The sequence below is a fragment of the Oncorhynchus kisutch genome, linkage group LG25 (assembly GCF_002021735.2).
Source record: "Oncorhynchus kisutch isolate 150728-3 linkage group LG25, Okis_V2, whole genome shotgun sequence".
NCBI classification, from domain to species: Eukaryota; Metazoa; Chordata; class Actinopteri; order Salmoniformes; family Salmonidae; genus Oncorhynchus; species Oncorhynchus kisutch.
This window is the reverse complement of record NC_034198.2, coordinates 10,615,914-10,643,050: the sequence shown is the minus strand read 5'-3', so window position 1 is coordinate 10,643,050 and position 27,137 is coordinate 10,615,914. Positions and strand designations below refer to the sequence as shown.

At 42.6% G+C, this 27,137-nt stretch overlaps 1 protein-coding gene across 1 annotated transcript in view; it reads right to left on the bottom strand.

The window, feature by feature from the left end:
• The window catches only part of LOC116357498 (ras-related protein Rab-26), an 85,973-nt gene extending 61,021 nt beyond the window's left edge, over positions 1 to 24,952 (bottom strand). Inside the window, exons 1-2 of the mRNA XM_031805347.1 lie at positions 24,340 to 24,952; positions 17,577 to 17,687 (exon numbers count right to left, since the gene is read on the bottom strand). Of these exons, the coding sequence (XP_031661207.1) occupies positions 17,577 to 17,687; positions 24,340 to 24,525 (297 nt within the window). The 5' untranslated portion in view covers positions 24,526 to 24,952. The remainder of the gene's footprint in view (positions 1 to 17,576; positions 17,688 to 24,339) is intronic.
• Between the last annotated feature and the right edge of the window lie 2,185 nt (positions 24,953 to 27,137).

Sequence of the window (27,137 nt, the reverse complement as noted above, 5' to 3'; positions counted from 1 at the left end):
TGTGTGTGTGTGTGTGTGTGTGTGAACCTTACGTGTGCTGTAGTAGATCAGTGACACTTGCTCTACGTAATTTCATCGGCGTGAAGTTGGCAGGTAAGATTTGTTAGGCGATCGAATTAACGAGCCTGCTGCATGGTGACCTGCTCCTCTCACAGAGAAAAAGATGCAGCGACCGCCCTCTCTCCCCTCCTCCAAGGCACGATTAATCAGCCATGATCACGTTATAATATCAACTAATCATCACAGGCCACGGCAGCCTGAGCTGGCCTCGTCATTTCGACCTAGCCGCATTCAGATGAACATGAATTTCAGACCAGATATTCAGACCGATTTAGCAACTCTTGGACATTTCTTACACCTTCTTCCTCCGTGTAGTTCGTACACCTGTCTGAGGCAGCCCGTCCCTACCTCTGAGCCCTCTTCATTGGTAATAAAGGCCTAATGAAGTCTCATGTACATTGACAGCGGGCCGTGTCCGAATATCCATACCAGCGTACTACATACTTAAACTGCATACTATGGACTCAGCATCGTCACATACTATTTAGCACGTACTGTTTGGTAAATAGTAGGTGGGGCAGAGCCGAGTGCAGGTGGATTTTTCCACATTCAACAGACATGCATCACATCAACCAGCCTGATAATAGCTCGTTTCCAATTCGATTAATTTCTCTAAACTCTGAATAGAATAGGAATGGAGTTATAGGCCTACTCAGGCTAGTTATAGGCAGACTATTACATTGAACCTATACCGTAGTAGACCATATAGCCCATCTATCCTATTTAAAAAGGACAAACAGATCATTTGGTTCCATTTCAATATAATTATTAGTATAAACAAAGTGCTGCAACATATAGAGTGGGGAGAACAAGTATTTGATACACTGCCGATTTTGCAGGTTTTCCTACTTACAAAGCATGTAGAGGTCCGTCATTTTTATCATAGGTACACTTCAACTGTGAGAGACAGAATCTAAAACAAAAATACAGAAAATCCCATTGTATGATTTTCAAGTAATTCATTTGGATTTTATTGCATGACATAAGTATTTGATACATCAGAAAAGCAGAAATGTAATATTTGGTATAGAAACCTTTGTTTGCAATTACAGAGATCATACGTTTCCTGTAGTTCTTGACCAAGTTTGCACACACTGCAGCAGGAATTTTGGCCCACTCCTCCATACAGACCTTCTCCAGATCCGTCAGGTTTCGGGGCTGTCGCTGGGCAATACGGACTTTCAGCTCCCTCCAAAGATTTTCTATTGGGTTCAGGTCTGGAGACTGGCTAGGCCACTCCAGGACCTTGGAAGACCCAGCCACGACCCATCTTCAATGCTCTTACTGAGGGAAGGAGGTTGTTGGCCAAGATCTCGCGATACATGGCCCCATCCATCCTCCCCTCAATACGGTGCAGTCGTCCTGTCCCCTTTGAAGAAAAGCATCCCCAAAGAATGATGTTTCCACCTCCATGCTTCACGGTTGGGATGGCGTTCTCTGGGTTGTACTCATCCTTCTTCTTCCTCCAAACACGGCGAGTGGAGTTTAGACCAAAAAGCTATATTTTTGTCTCATCAGACCACATAGCCTTCTCCCATTCCTCCTCTGGATCATCCAGATGGTCATTGGCAAACTTCAGACGGGCCTGGACATGCGCGCTGGCTTGAGCAGGGGGACCTTGTGTGCGCTGCAGGATTTAAATCCATGACGGCATAGTGTGTTACAAATGGTTTTCTTTGAGACTGTGTTCCCAGCTCTCCGCAGGTCATTGACCAGGTCCTGCCGTGTAGTTCTGGGCTGATCCCTCACCTTCCTCATGATCATTGATGCCCCACGAGGTGAGATCTTGCATGGAGCCCCAGACCGAGGGTGATTGATCGTCACCTTGAACTTCTTCCATTTTCTAATAATTGCGCCAACAGTTGTTGCCTTCTCACCAAGCTGCTTGCCTATTGTCCTGTAGCCCATCCCAGCCTTGTGCAGGTCTACAATTTAACCCTGATATCCTTACACAGCTCTCTGGTCTTGGCCATTGTGGAGAGTTTGGAGTCTGTTTGATTGAGTGTGTGGACAGGTGTTTTTTATACAGGTAACGAGTTCAAACAGCTGCAGTTAATACAGGTAATGAGTGGAGAACAGGAGGGCTTCTTAAAGAAAAACTAACAGGTCTGTGAGAGCTGGAATGCTGGAATTCTCACTGGTTGGTAGGTGATCAAATACTTATGTCATGCAATAAAATGCAAATTAATTACTTAAAAATCATACAATGTGATTTTCTGGATTTTTGTTTTAGATTCCGTCTCTGACAGTTGAAGTGTACCTATGATAACAATTACAGACCTCTACATGCTTTGTAAGTAGGAAAAGCTGCATATTCGGCAGTGTATCAAATACATTTTTGAAAATTGCCTAGTACACACACCAAAACTTTTCAAATGTTCAAATCAAAATGCGATTGAACAGAATAACGTGGACAGTGGGTTGCGTCACAAATTCAGACCCGCTGGACGGCAACATAATAATCTAAAGCACTGATCATTGGGAACGAGATGAGAATGACGACTAAGGCTTGATCCATAAATTAAATCATAAAATAGGTAGCCTAGCCTACAATTTTTTTTTTTTATCCATATCTTCAAATCAAAAGGCCTGATTAACATGACATCAATAACGCAGCCACATTCTGAGTCCCCTGGTACCGACACATTCAGAAATCAAAATATGGTTTAGTGTTTAGCTCAAAAGCTCTGACGAAGGCCAAGAGAATAAGAAACACTTTTCAATGAGAAAACAGAAATCCACTTTGGGTAAAAATACATTTAAAAAACTTCCCAAAGAAGTAACCTTGTTTTGTTGTTTGGCTACTTGAAGAGAACTAGGGCCTATCACTCACATCCCACCTCTTCCAATGCATTGCGGGAAAGTGCACCTCGAATTCTTCTAGATGAAGAACAAAAATGAGTATAACATCCTGGCATTTAAAGAATACTAGATTTGAGAAAATTCACATACTATAAAATTACTCATACTCAAATGGCCTAATATTTAGGACGCAAGTATGGATTTTCGGACACGGCCAGTGTTTAGCCTCAGCTCATCATATCCACCCAGGACAACACACTCACCTGACTCTACAAACAGAGATGGGAGATGGAGGGGGTTCATTAACAAAGTGTCCTGTCAGATAAGAGGGGAGTGTGTGTCTGTGTAACTGGGGGCAAGACAAACAGACAGGCTCAGTGGGTATGTTGTTGTTTCTAGCGCGTATGGCAACCTGCTGGGGACCAAACGCTCCTAGCGGCATCCTCAGGTGGCAAGGGGGCTTGTTTGAGGCCGTTGAATGGGTGACACATCGGGGGCAGGAGGTAGCAAACACTCGGTATGACTTCAGGGCAACAACATGGGGATATAGAAATGCCACTTCTCCCAGAAGTGTTCGGGACCCGATGCCATGCTGTGCCAGGCAGGCTGTGTCTGAGTCACATTTTCATGTGACTCAAGAGGGCTTGACACACTCTTAAGTGTCATGTTTCCTCACCCACACACTAGGCTGATCACTTTGAGTCACTAGGACTCACTGACTGGCCTTGTTGACGCCAATTATGACAAGTATATAAACTTCTAAAACAAGTTTTGGCAACAAAATGGGTCAAAATAACTTATTAAACATGTCCTTCCTCCCCCGGTTCAACCATCCTCCCCCGGGGACATTGTACTCCCAGAGACACATCACCTGCCTTATGGCAAGAAGTGGCTTGTGACCTGACATGTGCTTTTCGAAAAGCTTTCCTTTGAACAGAGCATGTGCCAGGTGGCGATGTCTTTCTACCGTGCCAACCTGCATACTAACCACCCCACAAAGACCCTGACCGGAGCATTCCTGGACCCTAGGGAGGGGCGACGCACCTCACCCCACAGATCTAAGCTTTACACGCCAGGCTTCTCATCCAGATGTCTCCCCTATACTGTTATCCCTTTAGGATGACACATCCTGCCTAACAGAGATTGGTAAGGCTTAAAATGACAGCCCTCTTTAAGTCTGGTATTTACCTGGTATTTTAAGAGATTTGGACTGGAATTGGATTTAACGATCGTTATCTCTCCCGTGCTCTGACATAGCACAAGCTGCTGCATAAGCTGCAAGCATCTTGGGAGAAACACGAGGAAAAGAAAAGGTTTCTTATGCAGGCGAATGTAGCTCCAATCACAGGTAATAATTGACATCTCGCCACACAGGAGGACCAGCCAGCTAGCCAAGCAACAAAGTGTAGTACACATAGAAATATCATTCAATGGATTCCATTTCTATGGCAGTACACCTCACTGTGCATAACAGCTAGGACAAGTAGAGCCGTTGTCAAGGTAACGCAGCCCTAACAACAGCCTCCACGGCTTCAGGTGTGTGTGTCATCACAGCCCATTGAGTCACCTCTCCTTGGCCTGTCCTATAGTCCTATATAACAGGGTTTGTTAAACTATTCCTTTATTATAATTAACCTGTAATGCACAGGCATTGTGTAGCAGGGTTTCCGAAACTCGGTTCTGGGTGTGCTACAGGAATACATTAGCACACCCCAAAACAGGAGCAGAGCAGATCAGAAGAATAATACATATGGAAAGGGGGAAAGTTGAATAGTAATGAATGCTTATGCAAACATAGTGAAACCTTGGTCTTGGTAATCTGCAGGTTCTGGCGTTTTCCCTATTGTGACCTGGGAATGTGTTTTACTCACACATCTCAGGCTTCCGAAGCTTCCCCCCACGCGTGAAGCTTGCAAACAACTCACCTATTTTTATGTGAAATGAACGTTGACAAACCCTCAGGGTGTAGAAAATGAGTAGCCTTTGTTTGAGAATGCCTAATCAAGTCGAGTCTGTAGCTATGTGTCTGCAATTATATTGTTTACAGCTCTCAGCTCTCTCAAAAGAGTTGGCAAGACAACACACACAGATCTGAGACCAGGCTACGGAACAATGCATCTGCAGAATGAACAGTCCGTCCGTATTCACACTGAGGTAACTCAGACAGACAGACAGACAGACAGACAGACAGACAGACAGACAGACAGACAGACAGACAGACAGACAGACAGACAGACAGACAGACAGACAGACAGACAGACAGACAGACAGTTACTGCCGTAGCAGAGGTCTAATAAAGATAAGGCTGACTATAAGCCATGCTGCTCGGGCGGTCGCTCCTCTGTTCCTGGATCTTTAATTGGGTCCTCTCTGCTTGTCTGGCCGATAAGAGAAAAGGCCACACTGGTTTGGCGTTAGCATTAACTAAAGGCTAAGCTGACACATGCTGCACCACCAGGGAAGGAACAATTCAATACTGTGTCAAGAGAAGAGGGCACATGCAACGTGAACTAGGGACATTCGGTCTCATGTTAGATTCAAGCAAAAACCATGTTGACCAAGCAAAAACCAAAGTGACAAGGACAACTGCACTGAGTGTACAAAACATTAGGAACATCTGCTCTTTCCATGACCAAGACTGACCAAGTGAATCCAGGTGAAAGTTATGATTCCTTATTCATGTCACTTGTTAAATCCATTTCAATCAGTGTAGGTGAAGGAGATGAGACTGGTTAAAGAATACTTTTTAAGCCTTGAGAAAATTGAGACACGGATTGTGCATTTGTTTTATTCAGAGGATGAATGGGCAAGACAAAAGATGTATGTGCCTTTGAACAGGGTCCTGTAGTAGGTGCCAGGCGCACCAGTTTGAGTGTGTCAAGAACGTCAACGCTGTTGGGTTTTTCACGCTCAACAGTTTCCTGTGTGTATAAAGAATGGTCCACCACCCAAAGGTCATCCAGCCAACTTGACACAACTGTGGGAAGCATTGGTGTCAACATGGGTGTAATGTGTACGATATGTAGGAGACGTCTCCGATTGTCTGTCGAGCACCATCGTCAGAATGAATGGAATACAATGTCAGCAAGACTATCATTATTGCGTAATATTGGATTATTGCGTAATTTACTAGCTAAGAGGAAGCTAGGCCTATGACCGTCCAGATAATCAGTTTGTCGGACTCTATGAATTCAAAATTCCGCTCTCAAACAGAGTAAGGAATTGAACTCAGATTTGATTATCAATAATTCTCTCTCCTTCTCGGCAGAGAAACTGTTCTGCTGTTGACGAGTTAGTGAGGATGAAGTGGACTCAAGTTAGGGTCATTTTTGTTGTTGTTTGATGCTATTGCTATTGTATTGTTTCCAGTGGTGATTTTAGCATGTAAATCTTGGTGGGGCAAACCCCCGATGCATGCCAGCAAAGCCACAACACAACACAACACTAAGCAAAACATTAACTGCACTATAACGGTGACAAACGGTGCCCAAAAACTGTTAGGGCCTACATAAAGCTGCCCCAACAGCAGTCCCAACACCTTACCACTACTACACCTGGCTATCAACGGAGACTTGTCTGGCAGCGAAACAGTTCATTCTACCCCATTTACTGCCTTTAAAAAAAACATACACTACCGGTCAAAAGTTTTAGAAAACCTACTCATTCAAGGGTTTTTCTTTATTTCATTTCATCATAGCGCTTGATGGTTTTGTGAGATGTGCGTGCTGGTGGCAGGTAAGTCAGGTGCAGGAGAACGAACTTGGTATAAACGGAGTCATTTAATAAGAACTCACAAACTCCAAAAACCAAAATATACAAAAAAATAATAAAATGGGTACAAAACTCATCGCGCACCAACACATACTAGCACTAACATACAATCAAACAATCTCCAACAAGGACATGAGTGGAAACAGAGGGTTAAATACACAACATGTAATTGATGGGATTGGAACCAGGTGTGAAGGAAGACGAGACAAAACCAATGGAAAATGAAAAATGGATCAGTGATGGCTAGAAGATCGGTGACGTCAACCGCCGAACACCGCCCGAACAAGGAGAGGGACCGTCTTCGGCAGAAGTAGTGACTGGTTTTTGCGACTGCACCTGAAAAAACTTTCAATGTTCTTGAAATGTCCTGTATTAACTGACCTTCATGTCTTAAAGTAATGATGGATTGTCATTTGACACACCTGTTAATTAAAATGCATTCCAGGTGACTACCTCATGAAGCTGGTTGAGAGAATGCCAAGTGTGTGCAAAGCTGTCATCAAAACTGAAGAATCTCAAATGTAAAATATAATTTGTTTAAAACTTTTTTGGCTTCTACATGATTCCATATGCGTTATTTCATAGTTTTGATGTCTTCACCATTATTCTACAATGTAGAAAATAGTTGAAATAAATAAAAACCGTTGAATGAGTAAGTGTTCTAAAACTTTTGACCGGTAGTGTAGCTGATATAGGTTGACTTGCTTAAACAAATGTGGTTTCTACTGACAATTGGGATGTACAAACTATGGAATAAGGGGACGACAAGCGGAAAGAGATGCAATCCGTAATTTCGATTAAGATATTCATGAGCGACCTAGGACGTAGTCAATATAACTATTTGTTCAGCACTTTTGAAATGTACTCTACACCAAGTCAGAACTGCAGGATAAATACAGGGTGCATATAAGCAGACAATGAAAGCGCTTACAATATTCGATGATTACATTTCTCTAAAACAGGCTACATGTGCATCACCAAGTCAGAACAGTAGACAAAATTAAGAGGGGAAAATAGACCAAATTATTAGGGTGAGGCACATGGGCAGCTTAATACACAACATACACTTGGTATTACTTTCTTAGCTACAGTATACATATCTCTCTGGAATATTACATCATTTAGGCAGCAGAATACAAGACGTTTCTGGACTCACCTTGTTGTGCTATGCTCACTTGAACAGGAAGGTGGTGCGGCTGTCCTTCGTGGGCAAATTTTGTCATCAAACTTTATCACCAAAGTCTGGCATTCTCTGGATTTATGGTACTTTCAAGACAACTAGGAACCCCGGGAAAAAAACAAGGTAAAATCATGATGACGTCAGTGATCATCAGGTCGTAGCTCTAGAAAGAAGCCTGAGATCCCGACTTACAATTCTGACTTACAAAACGTATTTTCCCATTCGTAGTTCGTTTTTTCCCCAAGTTCCCAGTTGTCCTGAACTCACTGAAGTCAGATTTCCCATTTTGTGTTAACAGTTATTTGACAGCATGTTGAAGGTTTATCATTTTAAGCTTGGAAAAGAGACCCTTAAAGCCAGACTTGGGACCACACAGCCACTCCACTGAATAGCAGGCTACTAATTAGCCTGCTATTTAGCAGTTAGCTACTAATTCATTTCAAACCACTCATTGTTGAATTTGCGATTTCCAATGTGTTGTGTAATGTTTATGTCCAATGGACAATGAGAACCGATACATTTTATCAAAAAATTATATTCAATATTTCTCTTCATATGACAAGGGCTAAGAATAATTTGCCAATAGATTGTCGGCTTGATTCATGATGATGACTGCTAGCTTGCTAGCTAAGATTTTGAAAGTATAATGTTGACATGATCAGTCCAATCAAAGCTACTATAGATATTATGTTATTTGATGTCATTTTATCTGTGGCCAATGAACTTGGATTGGCACTTCTAATGTAACTATATGGCAGCTCCCAAGGGGCTTGAATTTTTGAGCTCTACCCTTAGAATTGGCGATGACGTAGTGTCCCCATGTGTGACGGAACACATAGCCAATCAGTAAACGCAATTAGAGAACATTACCCAATCACAGCACAACTATAGATAATTACCAACCCCTAGACTCTGTATTTTCTGCTGGCTGCCCCACCACCACAGAAAGCACTGAGCTAGGCTGAAACACTTGCATTTTGGAGCTGCCTTACTCAAGAAAACAAAAAAAGACCATATTCGTATTATGCGGCTTTATTAACTCAATGATTTAAAAAAAAATAGTTTTACATTGTTTGCAAATTGATATGTGACATGTATTAATGCCATAATAACATGCAAAACAGGCGAACTATGGGGCTCTGCCCCACCTTCCCTGAAAGACGGGTTGCCACTCATTGTTTCTAATGAACACTTTCACGGCATCCTACAGGAATCTATTATAATTCACAGACTCTTTGTTGAGGAGGATAAATTCATGTAAATCAGACCTGAATTGATTACAGAAATCTACATTTTTTAAGAGAGTGAGATTAAATCTCCACCTTTGGGCACGTTTTAGAGAATTGGTTACAGATCATTTGCATTTGTTTTTGTGACGACCAGACATAGACATTCACTACATACGTATATATTTTTTAACCTTTATTGAACTAGGCATGTCAGTTAAGAGCACATTCTTATTTACAATGACAGCCTACCCCGGCCAAACCCTAACCTGGACGATGCTGGGTCAATTGTGCGCCGCCCTATGGGATTCCCAATCACATCCGGTTGTGATACAGCCTGGAATCGAACCAGGGTCTGTAGTGATCCCTCTAGAATTGAGATGCAGTGCCTTAGACCGCTGTGCCACTCAGGAGACAAATGGCAGTGAGCTTTACACCACTCCAGTCAAAGCTTGGCATTGCGTATGGTGATCTTAGGTTTGTGTGCGGCTGCTCGTCCCTTGAAACCCATTTCATGAAGCTCCCGACGAACAGTTATTATGCTAATGTTGCTTTCAGAGGCAGTTTGGAACTCGGTAGTGGGTGTTGCAAACGAGGACAGACGTTTTTTATGCGCTAGGTGCTTCAGCACTCGGCAGTCCCATTCTGTGAGCTTGTGTGGCCAACCACTGCGCGGCTGAGCTATTGTTGAAAGTCTCTGACCTCTTCAGTAAGGCCATTCTACTGCCAATGTTTGTCTATCGAGATTGCATGGCTGTATGCTCGATTTCATACACCTGTCAGTAGCGGGTGTGGCTGAAATGGCTGAATCCACTCATTTGAAGGGATGTCCACATACTTTGTCATGTATAGTGTGTGTACAATTTCCATCTTCTGAACTAGATGCACTAGGCTAGGTTGTACGCTTGGACGTGCATGTGTGTGAAAGGCAAGCATGAATATGCCAACATGCAAACACAGCATCAACTAGCTTATTAGTATTATATCCTGTTTATTACAGCCATGTATTTTCTTGGCTGACATTTTTATGGTCCTGAGACTTGTATTAATGTGCTGCACTTTTACAATATGTATTAAACCCATTTATAAACTAGGTTGTTCGAGCTCTGAATGCTGATTGACTGAAAGCCGTGGTATATCAGACCGTATTCCACGGGTATGACAAAACATTTATTTTTTACTGCTCTAATTACATTGGTAACCAGTTTATAATAAAAAAAATAAGGCACCTCGGGAGTTTGTGATATAGGACGTCTGGTTGGCAGATATCACTGAATTTGTTCAGGAAATGTGTCATTCTAATGCTACTGGAGAAATTAGTTGTATTGCTTTTAATCTTTTTAATGAATTTATCTTATTAACACTTTGTTCTAGCTAGCTATTTGTGTAGGTAGCTATCAAGTAAATGACTAATACCACGGCTAAGGACAGTGTCCAGGCACTCCGCGTTGTGTTGTGCTAAGAGAAGCCCTTAGCTGTGGTATATTGACCATATACCACACCTCCTCATGCCTTATTGCTTAATTATAGCACAGGCGTCGTTAGAAAATAGCAAACACAAAATAAACAACAGCCTTGAACTACCAATAACCACCATCCTTTTCTGTAGATAACAGCCTATATGTTGAAGTCTTTGCTGACAGGACATGTTTGAGGAACTGTTATGGCCTCAATAAAAGTCACAGTTTTCCTTAAAAAAAACTCTCCATGTATTCCAACCTCCAGGCTAGGAGAGTTTAATGATAAAACCATGAATAAATCATTAAATGCATCTTTGAATAAATCTTTCAGTTCTACAGTATCATTAGGAGTGTGATTTCGTATTTATTGAGACTGCAATGATTCAAAAGCAGCCTATTCTTCAGAGAAAAGAACACACTTTAAAATGAGCAATTTCTTTTCAATCCTTTTCCCATCTCCATCTCCACCTCTCCTCCCAGCAGAGCAAGTTAAGAGTGTGGTCTAATTGTGCACACATCACCTCAGATTGCCACAATGCAATTACCCATGTCCCTGTGTGGTCACTGGTCAGTGAGTCCTGTCACACTACACAACACACGGAAGAGGTGTTGTGGCTCCGCTGGCCTCCTCGCTGACCGCACCACTCCTTTAATGATTAGATGTTGTACTGCTGCTGCTGGGCGATACAGCACTAGAGGCTAGGGGGCTGGGGGAGAGAGAGAGAGAGAGAGAGAGAGAGAGAGAGAGAGAGAGAGAGAGAGAGAGAGAGAGAGAGAGAGAGAGAGAGAGAGAGAGAGAGAGAGAGAGAGAGAGAGAGAGAGAGAGAGAGAGAGAGAGAGAGAGAGAGAGAGAGAGAGAGAGAGAGAGAGAGAGAGAGAGAGAGAGAGAGAGAGAGAGAGAGAGAGAGAGAGAGAGAGAGAGAGAGAGAGAGAGAGAGAGAGAGAGAGAGAGAGAGAGAGAGAGAGAGAGAGAGAGAGAGAGAGAGAGAGAGAGAGAGAGAGAGAGAGAGAGAGAGAGAGAGAGAGAGAGAGAGAGAGAGAGAGAGAGAGAAAAGCCATCTGCTCAGAACGGGCAGCTGAAAGAGGGCCACTCCAAACCCCACATCTGAGCTACATTGGCCTCTCTCTCCCTCTCTATCTCCTAATATAGTGCATTGTTTTGCCTTTTAGCACTTTGTCTAATCGTTTTACTGCCAATCTTTCATTATCCCACCCTCTTTCTCCCATTCCCTCTTTCTCTTCACTCTCTAACATACTGTTTGAAACACATTTCAGCCCCCAACACAAACACACATCGATCTCTCCCTCTCCCTCTCCTTCCCTCAGAGGAGAAGGAAGGAAACTGAATGGTAAGCTCCAGTTTAATAGCTCCCACACATGAGCAAGCACACTCCTGAGACATACCGACAACGACTGATATGAAAAATAAACCCAGGACTCCCTCTGCCAATGAAGGGAGAGATAAATCAAATCAACCAGCCGCCCATGCCGCCTTCCTCATATCCTAATGGCATCAGTGTGCTCGCTGCGCAAACACAGAATAAATATAGTGTATGAGTGTTATCAAGGGCATCCACACTTGAAACTGTCTGTGAGTCATTCACTTTACTCATTGTTTCATCAAGAAGTCAAACAACTGAAGGAGGAAGAGGAGGAGAGAAAGTTAATAAACAGATATATTGAGGAGAAGAGCATGAGATTGAGTGTTTTTGTTCTCTCCGTCACTGTGTGTGTATCATTTGCAGTGGTGTAAAGTACTTAAGTAAAATGACTTAGTAGTTTTTTTGGGTATCTGTACTTTACTATTTGTCTTTTTGACTACTTTTACTTTTACTTCACCACATTCTTAAAAGGATAGGGCTGATTGCTGCCCCCTTTGGGGTGATTGCGTGCCCATGGTAAACAGAAAAGAAATCTGTCAAAAATTGCTAATATATGCAATTAAAAATTATTATTGAATAGAAAACACTCTAAAGCTTGTAAAACCGTTTAAATTAAATTGTAAGTAATGCAGAACTCTCAGGGCACTCATTCTCCCAAACTCTCTCTTGTCATCCAAAAAGTTGGCCCAACTTTGACGTCATCGCCCCCACCCTTCCCAAGCACCTACAGTCCTGGGAACAGTTCCTATGCCTTCAGCGCGGTGTCCGCTTTCAATGGGGCTTCTCATTGTGTGAATCGCGTGCTCACGAGAGTAATGACAGGCCGAATCCTTTCGGTCACACGAGAAAACAGGTTACTCTCATGCGTGTTCTGCTCCTGTGGTGTCTTTCTTCCAAGATTGATTAAACGATGCCTGTGTTTCTCTTCGTCCTGACAATTGCTGTGAAGCTATATAGCATGCTAACGCTGTGTTCTGAACCAAGTTTGCCAAGTTTAGTCGACATATAATATGTAATTTTGACGTTTTGGTGCGCACCAACTTTACTTTTTGGCTGCATTTCAACCGAAATATGTCGTGTTTGATAACCGAAAGACACAGACTTCAAAACTAAAGCTGTTTTTGGTAAGTATAAACCCTTCCAGGTCTTCTGATGGAAGAACAGCAAAGGTAAGGGAACATTTATGTGTTAAATTTGGGTTTCTGTGGACTCCGAGATAGAGGAGCCAAAATGCTAATTCCTGAGCGCCGACTCACATTATAGCCTAGTGAACGAAATCTGTAAAGTTAAAAATAAATGTAACACAGCGATTGCATTTAGAAGAAGTGTATCTTTCTATATATATGTAGAACATGCATATTTAGTCAAAGTTTATGTTGGGTATTCCATGTTAGCTGACGGCGTGTGCCGAAGCCATCGTCATTTCTCCGGACATTTGAGTAGCATTTTTTTAACATGGCGTCATTGTAAACAGAGATTTATGGATATTTATAGCATATTATTGAAAAAAACATAAATGTACTGTGTAACATGTTATATTACTGTCATCTGATGAAGATTTCAAAAGGTTAGTGAAATTATTTTTCTTTTAATCCTGCGTTTGGTGATTGCATATTTTGTTCAATTTGGCTATGGAAATTAGCTGTGTCTTCGGTGTGTCTTCGGTGGTGGTTTGACATAAATATGTGCTATGTTTTCGCCGTAAAACATTTTAGAAATCTGACTTGCTGGCTAGATAAACAAGTTGTTTATCTTTCATTTGAGCTATTGGACTTGTTAATGTGTGGAGGTTAAATATTTCTAAGAATATTTCTGCATTCCGTGCGCCACCGTTCCAGCTGACGGTGGGGGGGCTGGTCCCCAATTGGGAACCAACATCTTTGTCAGGCTAAAGAAAATAATGTACTTTTTACTCCATACATTTTCCCTGACACCCAAAGGTACTCATTACATTTTGACAGGAAAATGGTCCAGTTCACACGCTTGTCAAGAGAACATCCCTGGTCATCCCTACTGACTCTGATCATGTCGGACCCAGTAAACACAAACGCTTTGTTTATAAATTTGTGTCTGTGTTGGAGTGTGCCCCTGGCTATGTGTAAATAAAATGTATTTATACTTTCACTTTTACTTTTGTATACTGAAGTATATTTTTGCAATTACATTAACTTTTGATACTATAAGTATATTTAAAACCAAATACTTTTAGACTTTTACTCGAGTAGTATTTTACTGGGTGACTTTCACTTTGAGTCATTTTCGACTATCTTTACTTTTACTCAAGTATGATATTTGAGTACTTTTTCCACCATTGATCCTTTCTTTCTCTCTCTCGGAGGACCTGAGCCCTAGGACCATGCCCCAGGACTACCTGACATGATGACTCCTTGCTGTCCCCAGTCCACCTGGCCGTGCTGCTGCTCCAGTTTCAACTGTTCTGCCTTATTATTATTCGACCATGCTGGTCATTTATGAACATTTGAACATCTTGGCCATGTTCTGTTATAATCTCCACCCGGCACAGCCAGAAGAGGACTGGCCACCCCACATAGCCTGGTTCCTCTCTAGGTTTCTATGGAGTTTTTCCTAGCCACCGTGCTTCTACACCTGCATTGCTTGCTGTTTGGGGTTTTAGGCTGGGTTTCTGTACAGCACTTTGAAATATCAGCTGATGTACGAAGGGCTATATAAATGCATTTGATTTGATTTGATTTTGATTTGATTTGTGCTTCTGCCTCACTTTGACCTCTTTCCACTTGTAATAAGTACCGAACTGAACTGAACTGTCCGGGCTTTAAACAGGTTCCGTTCCGTGCTGCTTCTGTACGAGTTGGCTTTAGTAAGGTAGGATGTCTTAACTATACTGAACAAAAATATAAATGCAACATGTAAAGTGTTGGTCCCATGTTTCATGAGCTGAAATAAAAGATTGCAGATATTTTCCATACGCACAGAAAGCTTCTCTCAAGTTTTGTGCACAAATCTGTTTACATCCCTGTTAGTGAGCATTTCTCCTTTGCCAAGAAAATTTATCCACCCGACAGGTGTGGCATATCAAGAAGCTGATTATGTTCATTACACAGGTGCACCTTGTGCTGGGGGCAATAAAAGGCCACTCTCTCTAAAATGTGCCATTTTGTCACAGAACTCAATGCCACACAAGTTTTGAGGAAGTATGCAATTGGCATGCTGACAGTAGGAATGTTCACCAGAGCTGTTGAATGTTTATCGACCATAAGCCTCCAATATTGTTTTAGAGAATTTGGCAGTACGTCCAACCGGCCTCTCAACCTCAGACCACACCAGTCCAGGACATCCACATCCAGCTTCTACACCTGTGGAATCATCTGAGACCAAAGACCCGGAGCCGATGAAACTGTGGGTTTGCACAACCAAAGAATGTATGCACAAACTGTCAGAAACCGTCTCATGGAAGCTCATCTGCGTGCTTGTCATCCCATACCAGGGTCTTGACCTGACTGTAGTTTGACGTTGTAATTGACTTCAGTGGGCAAAGGCTCACCTTCAATGGCCACTGGCACGCTGGAGAAGTGTGCTCTTCATGGATGAATCACAGGTTTCAACTGTACCAGGCAGTTGTGACGAGATCCTGAGGCCCATTGTTGTGCCATTCCCCTCATGTTTCAGCATGATAATACACAGCCCCATGTCGCAAGGATCTTTACACAATTCCTGAAAGCTGAAAGTGTCCCAGTTCTTCCATGGCCTGCATACTCACCAGACATGTCACCCATTGAGCATGTTTGGGATGCTCTGGATCGACGTATGGCAGCGTGTTCCAGTTCCCAACAACTTTGCATAGCCATTGAAGAAGAGTGGGACAACATTCCACAGGCCACAATCAACAGCCTGATCAACCCTATGCGAAGGAGATGTGTCACGCTGCATGAGGCAAATGGTGGTCACACCAGACACTGACTGGTTTTCTGAGCCACACCCCTACTTTTTTATTTAAGGTATCTGTGACCAACAGATATATATCTATATTCCCAGTCATGTGAAATCCATTGATTAATGTATTTCAATTGACTGATTTCCTTGTAGTAAGTGCAATTTAGTCAAATCTTTGAAATTGTTGCATTTTGTGTTTATATTTTTGTTCAGTGTAGTTTCAGCAAATGGGAAAACATACAAACCCCAGGGGTGGAACTGGCGGTACAGTTTGGATGGAAAAGGGTATTAGTGTCCATAAGCAATGGTCACCAGGGCTGTAACCAGGTTTTGAATTTTAGTGAGGTCCGTAAGGGGTAAGTGTCCCTCAGGACATTTTTTGAAAGTTGAAGCTCATTTACTGCATTTCTATACAATTACAAACATTTAAAATGCAATTTGGAGAACAGCAAAGACAAGCAAAAATGACTCCAGCCATTATCACCTTGGCTGCTGTATGTTCCTTCCTCTCAGTCAATCTACAAACACTTTGAGTCGATGCCGACTTTGAGTCGACTTCGAGCTGGGGTAGTTTGTTTCACGTGCCATGAGAGGGCGGAGTTAGCTGTTTGAGAGAGTGGTGAATGTGCTGCTAAAAATCCTGAGGACGCATGTGAACATAATGAACAAACCACTGTTCATAATTCCACTCATTCGCAAAGAGGCAGGTGCGATTGGAGCTCTGTCCGATCAAGAATATAAACATTCTGATCTTTGATCAATGCTGGGAGCAATATTTAGATGTTGACCCATAATTTTGTTTCTTTATTGTGTACAAAATCTATATATGTTTTATTTTTTTATTAAAACATTACCAAGGTTCGGATCTCGGTGTCATCCTACGTCGTTACAGCCCCAAGTGGTCATCGTGGGAAAAAAGAAACATCTTAGGAGGGAAAATGTATTAAATTAAAGATGAATGAATTGAATAAACAAATGTATATGCAGTAGTAGAACCTCCAGATAGACAACATGAGCTTGAGAGCCTTTATGCAGAAAGGATTAATGGTTTTATTTACAGATCAAGGACAGCTTGGATGGGAAAATGGGAAAAGTGTTCAAGATTTTTTTTTCTGAGGTTGAACCAAAGGAATCATCGTAAGAAAAGTGTCATCAAACCGCATTCCTTTGAAGGGTTTATTTTATAAATGACATTTTTTTCCGTTTGAGGAAGCGCTAACCCCGTTGACTAGCATCTTCTTCCCAGTGGACATGCTTGGCATCCACACCCTAGAAATAATGAAGGATCATGTAAAGGACAACTTTGATTTGAATCTAGCCAAAATTGACTAAATACTATTGCCGTGGAAAGGTAAAACTGTGTCTTCATATAGCAGAGGGACAGTGATAAACAACTTAATTGTCTCTCAGTTCATCGATCACTTCCATCTTTCAGCAGTTTCGAGCCAAGATATTTTAGTGTAAATGAAATGGTAAACCAGAAAAGGTCAAAAGGAAATATATCTATAACACGTATGACAATGGAGGCCTGAACCTAAAGAATATTGAAGCCTTGAATCAATATCTGAAATGCTATCGGATCTCGTGAAATCTTAAAAAAGGCAAACCCACTTTTCAATTCCAAAATATCCTTTTATACATTTGAAGTCTTTGCACTTTACTTGGTTCCTGCAGGATTTATCAATGGACATATTCCGCATTCTTCAAATAATCAATCCCGTGTAAGTGTGGTGTGGTGTGTGGTGTGTGCGTAAGTGAGAGTGTGAGTGTGGTGTCTACTCACCCTGAAGTCAATGCCCACAGTAGAAATAAAGCTGCCGGCCAAGAAAGCTCCGTCCTTGAAGCGAACCAGCAGGCAAGTCTTACCTACACCTGAGTCTCCCACCAGCATCACCTGTAGAGAGACACAAATGACTTCATTTTATGTTCTCATGGTCCCTTGGAAGATTATCCACATTGTCGGGCTTGTACACAGCCTGTACACCCAGAGTGAGAGCGAGAGAGCGCGTGAGCGAGAGAGCGCGTGAGCGAGAGAGATGGAGACAGACAGAGACAGAGAGATGGACAGAGACAGAGACAGAGAGACGGACAGAGACAGAGACAGAGAGACGGACAGAGACAGAGACAACGAGAGAGAGAGAGAGAGAGACAGAAACAGACGGATAGAGACAAAGAGAAAGACAGACAGAAAAAACGGCGGATGCATCTCCATCTGCTGAGCACCTCCATCTCCTCTGAATCCCAATGGCAATGTGCTCAGTAGTGAAGGTCAATGATCACCACACCATGTAGCTTTACGACACACAGTGAGGTGATTTGTCTAAGTCTGGGTAATGAGTCTGTGTCTGTCTGAGAAATCACCTAACCTGCCTTCAGACCTCCATATCTGACACGAATCACTGTCTACCTCAGACTTCTTTCCCTCTTAGTGTGGCAAACTCACTCTATTAAACTGTAAGTCAAGGCCAGGGGAGACCAGAATAGGAGGATCAACGATAAAGGGGAGACTCGGAAGTGTGTGTGTGTGTGTGTGTGTGTGTGTGTGTGTGTGTGTGTGTGTGTGTGTGTGTGTGTGTGTGTGTGTGTGTGTGTGTGTGTGTGTGTGTGTGTGTGTGTGTGTGTGTGTGTGTGTGTGTGCGTGTGTGTGCGTGCGTGCATGCGTGCGTGCCTGTTTGCATATGCGTGGGAAGTGTAGCTCAGACTGTGCTCAAACAGCTCAGAGGGACAAATGAATTCACATCTTCAAAAACACAGTTCAGTTCACATAAAAATACACAGCTACAGAGTAAACAAGCTGGCATCTGAGCGAAGCGCTCACTCTCACATCAAAGAGAAAGACTGAAGTCTGCATCCTATGGGAGCGATCTGGGAAAGAGGTGGGAAGAACAGGGGGCACCGGAACTGAAGATGGGGCAATACTAGGCTAATTTTGCAGTGTTCTCAAGTTGGTTATTGTAGTACCGCAGTGCAGTTTAGCTGTGGAGGCTATAGAACTTGACTTGAGTTTAGGTTTAAGTTTAGGTTTAAGCAATAAGGCCCAAGGAGGTGTGGTATATGGCCATCCCACAGTTAAGGGCTGTTCTTATGCACAACGCAACACGGCTTGTACCTTTATTTAACTAGGCAAGTCAGTTAAGAACAAATTCTTATTTTCAATGCCAACCTAGGAACAGTGGGTTAACTGCCTGTTCAGGGGCAGAATGACAGATGTGTACCTTGTCAGCTCGGGGATTTGAACTTGCAACCTTTCGGTTACTAGTCCAACACTCTAACCACTAGGCTACACTGCCCCCCGTAGCCATGGTATATTGGTAAAATCCCACAAATCCCAGAGGTACCTTATTGCAATTAAAAACTGTTTACCAACATAATTAGAGCAGTAAAAATAATATATCAGACCATATACCCATGGCATACTAATATATCATGCTTGTCAGCCAATTGGCATTCATTGCTCGAACCACCCAGTTTATAATAAGAAATAAAGGTTTGACCTGGATATGCACACTAGATCCTATGCATCCTTGGAAATGACACTTTTCCACATACACCCCCCCCCCCCCCACACACACACAACCAGATGGCATGAGTACAACGCAGGCATGATACAACTAGGCAACACTCACGTCCAGCTACTACAGTAATCTGAATGTATAAATGATTGATGAGTTGTACACACTTTCCGACGCCAGGCTCATAATCCCTTATGTGGTGTGGTGTGGGGTGGGATGGTGTGGTGCCCTGCGTAGCATGTCAGTGTTTGTTCTTGTCCCATTGTGCATGTTTGAGTGCTGCTTTGGCAGTGGCACACACTTGTCTCCCATATCCTTGTTGACACAGCTGTGGCCCAGGAGTTGACAATACAGTTGTTAATGTCAGTTCATTATGCAGTGTAATGTAACAAAACATCCATAACAATCATTAGGCAAATGTCATGTGCCTTGGTTCTAAAATGTCTTGATTTATTTTAACCTTAAAAAAACAAACAGCCAAAACCTCCCTAATCCGGACGACGCTAGGCAAATTGTGCGTCGCCCCACGGACCTCCAGGTCGAGGCCGGCTGCGACAGAGCCTGGGCGCGAACTCAGAGTCTCTGGTGGCACAGCTAGCGCTGCAGTGCCCTAGACCACTGTGCAACCCGGGAGGCCTTTACTTGAACCTTTTGATGATATTGATGCTGGTCAGAATGTTTGCTTTTATATTCAGATAACACCATAACAACCATATATATATACTGCTCAAAAAAATAAAGGGAACACTAAAATAACACATCCTAGATTTGAATGAATGAAATATTCTTATTAAATACTTTTTTCTTTACATAGTTGAATGTGCTGACAACAAAATCACACAAAAATTATCAATGGAAATCAAATGTATCAACCCATGGAGGTCTGGATTTGGAGTCACACTCAACATTAAAGTGGAAAACCACACTACAGGCTGATCCAACTTTGATGCAATGTCCTTAAAACAAGTCAAAATGAGGCTCAGTAGTGTGTGTGGCCTCCACGTGCCTGTATGACCTCCCTACAATGCCTGGGCATGCTCCTGATGACGTGGCGGATGGTCTCCTGAGGGATCTCCTACCAGACCTGGACTAAAGCATCCGCCAACTCCTGGACAGTCTGTGGTGCAACGTGGCGTTGGTGGATGGAGCGAGACATGATGTCCCAGATGTGCTCAATTGGATTCAGGTCTGGGGAACGGGTGGGCCAGTCCATAGCATCAATGCCTTCCTCTTGCAGGAACTGCTGACACACTTCAGCCACATGAGGTCTAGCATTGTCTTGCATTAGGAGGAAACCAGGGCCAACCGCACCAGCATATGGTCTCACAAGGGGTCTGAGGATCTCATCTCGGCACCTAATAGCAGTCAGGCTACCTCTGGCGAGCACATGGAGGGCTGTGCGGCCACCCAAAGAAATGCCACCCCACACCATGACTAACCCACCGCCAAACCGATCATGCTGGAGGATGTTGCAGGCGTTCTCCAAGGCGTCTCCAGACTGAATATATGAATAAAAAGGTTTTAAGAAATGTTTGCATTTATTTATTTATTTTAACAATCTGAAATATCAGATTTACTCAGTAGTTTGTTGAAGCATCTTTGGCAGCGACTACAGCCTTGAGTCTTTTTGGGAATGACATGACAAGCTTGGCACACCTGTATTTGGGGAGTTTCTCCCATTCTTCACCGCAGATCCTCTCAAGCTCTATCAGTTTGGATGGGGAGAGTTGCTGCACAGCAATTTTCAGGTCTCTCCAGAGATGTTTGATTGAGTTCAAGTCCTGTGCCATGTTTCCTCCAGACGTGAAGCTTGGCATTCAGGCCAAAGAGTTTAATCTTGGTTTCATCAAGCCAGAGAATCTTGTTTCTCATGGTCTGAGAGTCTTTAGGTGCCTTTTTACAAACTCCAAGCAGGCTGTCATGTGCTTTTTACTGAGGAGTGGCTTCCGTCTGGCCACTCTACCATAAAGGCCTGATTGGTGGAGTGCTGAAGAGATGTGTGTCCTTCTGGAAGGTTCTCCCATCTCCACAGAGGACATCTAGAGCTCTGTCAGAGTGACCATCGGACCAAGGACCTTCTCCCCCGTTTGCTCAGTTTGGCTGGGCAGCCAGCTCTAGGAAGAGACTTCGTGGTTCCAAACTTCTTACATTTAAGAATGATGGAGGCCACTGTGTTCTTGGGGACCTTCAATGCTGTAGAAATGTTTTGGTACCCTTCCTCAGATCTGTGCCTCGACAAAATCCTGTCTCGAAGCTATACGGACAATTCCTTTGACCTCATGGCTTGGTTTTTGCTCTGAAATGCAACGTGAACAGTGGGACCTTATATAGACAGGTGAATGCCTTTCCAAATCATGTCCAATCAATTGAAATTATCACAGGTGGACTCCAATCAAGTTGTAGAAACATCTTACGGATGATCAATGGAAACAGGATGCACCTGACCTCAATTTTGAGTCTCATAGCAAACGGTCTGAATACTTTCTGTTTCAAATTTTTCATAAATTTGCAAACACAAATTTCTTAACACCTGTCTTCGCTTTGTCATAATGGGGTATTGTGTGTAGATTGCTGATTAATGTTTTTTATTAAATCCGTTTTATGTTCAGGCTGTAACATAACAAAATGTGGAAAAAGTCAAGGGGTCTGAATACTTACCAAGGGCATTGTATGTATGTATATATATATATATATATATATATATATATATATATATATATATATATATAATTGAGAGACACTGATGTCTGAATACTTTCCAAATGCATTGTATGTATATATATATATATATATATATATATATATATAAAATTGAGAGACACTGATGTAATCAAAATAAATGAATGTAATTAAATAAAACTTCTGTCTTGAAGAAGGGTGTTAATAGATCTGTTTTTTCACTGGCAGGTCATTTGCCCGTAGACGTCTCAATCTTTAGGAGGGTCTCTGGAGTGAGCTTCAGCAGGTCCTTAATCATCTGCCAGATCTCTGGAATCAGGCCTATCCCAGAGGTCTCTGGAGACGCGCTGGGTCCAGTGCAGGCGGCAGTGGACTCGGAGCTAAAATCCACAGGTCCTGAGCTCTTCTTCCTCTTTCTCTTCTTCTTCTCCAGGCTGGCCCCACGAGCCCATGGTATCAGCAAGGCTCTCTTGGGGCCGAGCAGCCTCCTTATCAATGGCCTGTCCGGCCTTCTGTAGCAGTTTATCAAAAAAGTTGATGCAGTTGTCCATGTCTGATGGATTTACAGTTGAAGTTACATATTTTTTTATTTTATTTAACCTTTATTTAACTAGCCAAGTCAGTTAAGAACAAATTCTTATTTACAATGACAGCCTACAAACAGTGGGGTAACACTGTTTACATACACTCAATTAGTATTTGGTAGCATTACATTTCAATTGTTTAACTTAATAAGTTGGGTGAATTTTGGCCCATTCCTCCTGACAGAGCTGGTGTAACTGAGTCAGGTTTGTAGGCCTCCTTGCTCTCACACGCTTTTTCAGTTCTGCCCACAAGTTTTCTATAGGATTGAGGTCAGGGCTTTGTGATGGCCACTCCAATACCTTGACTTGTTCTCCTTAAGCCATTATGCCACAAGTTTGGAAGAATGTTTGGGGTCATTGTCCATTTGGAAAACCCATTTGCGACCAAGCTTTAACTTCCTGACTGATGTCTTGAGATGTTGCTTCAATTATATCCACACAATTTTCCTCCCTCATGATGCCATCTATTTTGTGAAGTGCACTAGTCCCTCCTGCAGCAAAGCACCCCCACAACATGATGCTGCCACCCCCTTGCTTCACGGTTGGGATGGTGTTCTTCAGCTTGCAAGCCCCTCCCTTTTTCCTCCAAACATAATGATGGTCATTCGTTTCATCAGGCCAGAGGACATTTCTCCAAAAAGTACGATCTTTGTCCCCATGTGCAGTTGCAAACCGTAGTCTGGCTTTTATATGGCGGTTTTGGAGCAGTGGCTTCTTCCTTGCTGAGCAGCCTTTCAGGTTATATCGATATAGGACTCGTTTTACTGTGAATATAGATACTTTTGGACCTGTTTCCTACAGCATCTTCACAAGGTCCTTTGCTGTTGTTCTGGGATTGATTTGCACTTTTCGCACCAAAGTACGTTCATCTCTAGGAGACAGAACGCATCTCTTTCCTGAGCGGTATGATGCCTGCGTGGTCCAATGGTGTTTATAAGTGCGTACTATTGTTTGCACAGATGAACGTGGTACCTTCAGGCATTTGGAAATTGCTCCCAAGGATGAACCAGATTTATTTTTCTGAGGTCTTGGCTGATTTCCTTTGATTTTCCCATGATGTCAAGCAAAGAGGCACTGAATTTGAAGGTAGACCTTGAAATACATCCACAGGTACACCTCCAATTGACTCAAATGATGTCAATGAGCCTATCAGAAGCTTCTAAAACCATGACATCCTTTTCTGGAATTTTCCAAGCTGTTTAAAGGCATAGTCAACTTAGTGTATGTGAACTTCTGACCCACTGGAATTGTGATACAGTGAATTATAAGTGAATAATCTGTCTGTAAACAATTGTTGGAAACATTACTTGTGTCATGCACAAAGTAGATGTCCTAACCAACTTGCCAAAACTCTAGTTTGTTATGAAGAAATTTGTGGAGTGGTTGAAAAACAGGTTTTAATTAATGACTCCAACCTAAGTGTATGTAAACTTCCGAATTCAACACTATGAATCGGCGATGCCGCGCGTTTATATATGTTTTGGAGCGTGCATCAGAGTGGAACTCCAAATTACATCATGCCACTTTTTGACCGTGTTGATGTGTTTCATTTTCTTTCATTTTCTTTTTTACAAGCTGGTTTGTGGGATGTTAAAACCAAACCAAATATTAAGAACCAAATATCGCTTAGGGGCGCCAAAAGGCTCGAGTCACACTGTCTGTCATTGTACATTGAGTGGCACATCAACGTTGAAGTAGCCTATTTGAGTGACTGATATGGCCAACTGGAGATGGGAGAATATTGACAATATGTGTGCGTAAAAAGTCTTACCTTAAAAGTGATATCATAAAACTCCCTACTGTTGCTGAGTGAGGGGCGGCTCGGATATATCAATCCGTTGGATGGAGCCCCGGCTCCGATCCCTTTACCACTTTTCCCGCTGTCTTTGCTCTTGTTCGGAGATGCAGTCGGGCTTTTGGAGCTCCCCTTGCCTTTCACTGCCTTTTTCCTGGACATCTTTCACTTTTAACGGAATTCCCGCCTGTTGTATATAATTACTTGTGCAATAACTAGGCTATAAATATGGTGTTCACTGATCTGACGATATCCTTTGTTCTTTTGAATAATCTATGATATGAAAAAAAATACGTTTCACCGGTGCGTAAAAATCATGACTGTAGACATATCCGCGTCGTTTTAAATGATAAGTGCACATGCGAGTGTATAGCTTTCCTTGTCGGTTGAGCGCAATTACTATTGGTGAATGAATCTCCTGCCAGTTCAAACAGTGCTTATGCAGAAATCTAAACAGACTTGACAGCTCTCTCTCTCTCTCTCGCTCGCTCTACCTTCCCATATATGGCGCACGGTTCACACCAATAACGGAAGGTAAGCACAATATGGTGTTTAGTGCGCGCATCTTGCGGAGCAGGGAAGCATCGCTACTGCTGGTGGGAGCGTTTGTGCGTTTAAGGTACAGTGGGTTGTTTTTGTGGTGTACAGTAGTCAGTGATGCAAAAAGTATTCACATATGCAAAAATGCACATGTTTGGTGATCACAATACACTGAGTCTATCAAACATTTGGAATACCTTCCAAATATTGAGTTTTGCCCATTTTGCCCTCAGAATAGCCTCAATTCATCTGGGCATATGACATCTACAACTACAAGATGTTCAAAGCGTTCCAAAGGGATGCTGGCCCATGTTGACTCCAATGCTTTCCACAGTTGTGTCACGTTGGCTGGATGTCCTTTGGGTGTTGGACCATTCTCGACCACACATTGGGAAACCGTTGAGTGTTGAAAACCCTCAGCAGTGTTGCAGTTCATGACACAAACTAGGGCGCCTGGCACCTACCCTGTTCACTTGAATATTTTGTTTTGTCCATTCACCCTCTCAGTGGCACACATACACAATCAATTGTCTCAAGGCTTAAAATTCCTTCTTTAACCAGTCTCCTCCCGTTCATCTACACTGATTGAAGTGGATTTAACAAGTGACATCAATAAGGGATCATAGCTTTCACCTGGATTCACTTAGTCAGTGTATGTCATGGCAAGTGCAGGTGTTCTTGATGTTTTGTATACTAAGTGTATATCTACGTCTTGTATAGACAGTTATGTAAAGGTGAAGAAAAACTGGATGGTTGCATTTCCCAGCCAGTTGCCTACTTGAACTCACACCTTACTGTGTCAGGCGAGTTGAAATGAAGTAGTTTAATCGCACACAACCCACGCCACTTACAGTAAAGTCAAACATGATTCATTAGGCTCCCTTTATTTCAAGTGGACATTACATTTAGAGTATAATGTTCTGTCCTTACCGTTTATTCCTGGTGATGAATATCAAGTACTTTATATAACGACAAGTGGCCTATCCACTTCCTGAGTGATTCACATAGACTGACAGATAAGAATGTATTCCACAGTCATCTTTTAATTTAAACCTGCTATAGCTTAAGGTTCTATTCCATTAATACCGGTTGAAAGGCATTGTTTGTCCTGTGGGTTTGGGTACGATGGGACACAATCTACCATAACAACAAAGGCTACTATGGTTATGTCAACATCATATGAATGGCATAATGCCTGTGAAACATTATGGGATTATGGTCACAACACTGTTCGTATTCATATAGACTATTCACCTGTCCTATGCATTTGTATGTGACTCGTGAGTCCATGTGCACAAATTATTTTTGACTCTATGCGCACACACACACACACACACACACACACACACACACACACACACACACACACAGACACACACACACACACACACACACACACACACACACACTTAAACACCTCCACACTCACCACATATGCTTCTGCTACTGTCTATTATCTACCCTGTTGCCTAGTCACTTTACCTATATGTACATACAGTGGGGCAATTTGATGTAGCACCATACACTTCCAGATCCAGTATTTACAGTGGGGCAAATTGTGCAAGTTCTCCCACTTAAAAAGATGAGAGAGGCCTGTAATTTTCATCATAGGTACACTTCGACTATGACAGACAAAATTAGAGAAAAAAAATCCAGAAAATCACATTGTAGGATTTTTTATTAATTTATTTGCAAATTATGGTGGAAAATAAGTATTTGGTCAATAACAAACAAGCAAGATTTCTGGCTCTCACAGACCTGTAACTTCTTCTTTAAGAGGCTCCTCTGTCCTCCACTCGTTACCTGTATTAATGGCACCTGTTTGAACTTGTTATCAGTATAAAATACACCTGTCCACAACCTCAAACAGTCACACTCCAAACTCCACTATGGCCAAGACCAAAGAGCTGTCAAAGGACACCAGAAACAAAATTGTAGATCTGCACCAGGTTGGGAAGACTGAATCTGCAATAGGTAAGTAGCTTGGTTTGAAGAAATCAACTGTGGGAGCAATTATTAGGAAATGGAAGACATACAAGACCACTCATAATCTCCCTCGATCTGGGGCTCCACGCAAGATCTCGCCCCGGGGGGTCAAAATAATCACAAGAACGGTGAGCAAAAATCCCAGAACCACATGGGGGGACCTAGTGAATGACCTGCAGAGAGCTGGGACCAAAGTAACAAAGCCTACCATCAGTAACACACTATGCCGCCAGGGACTCAAATCCTGC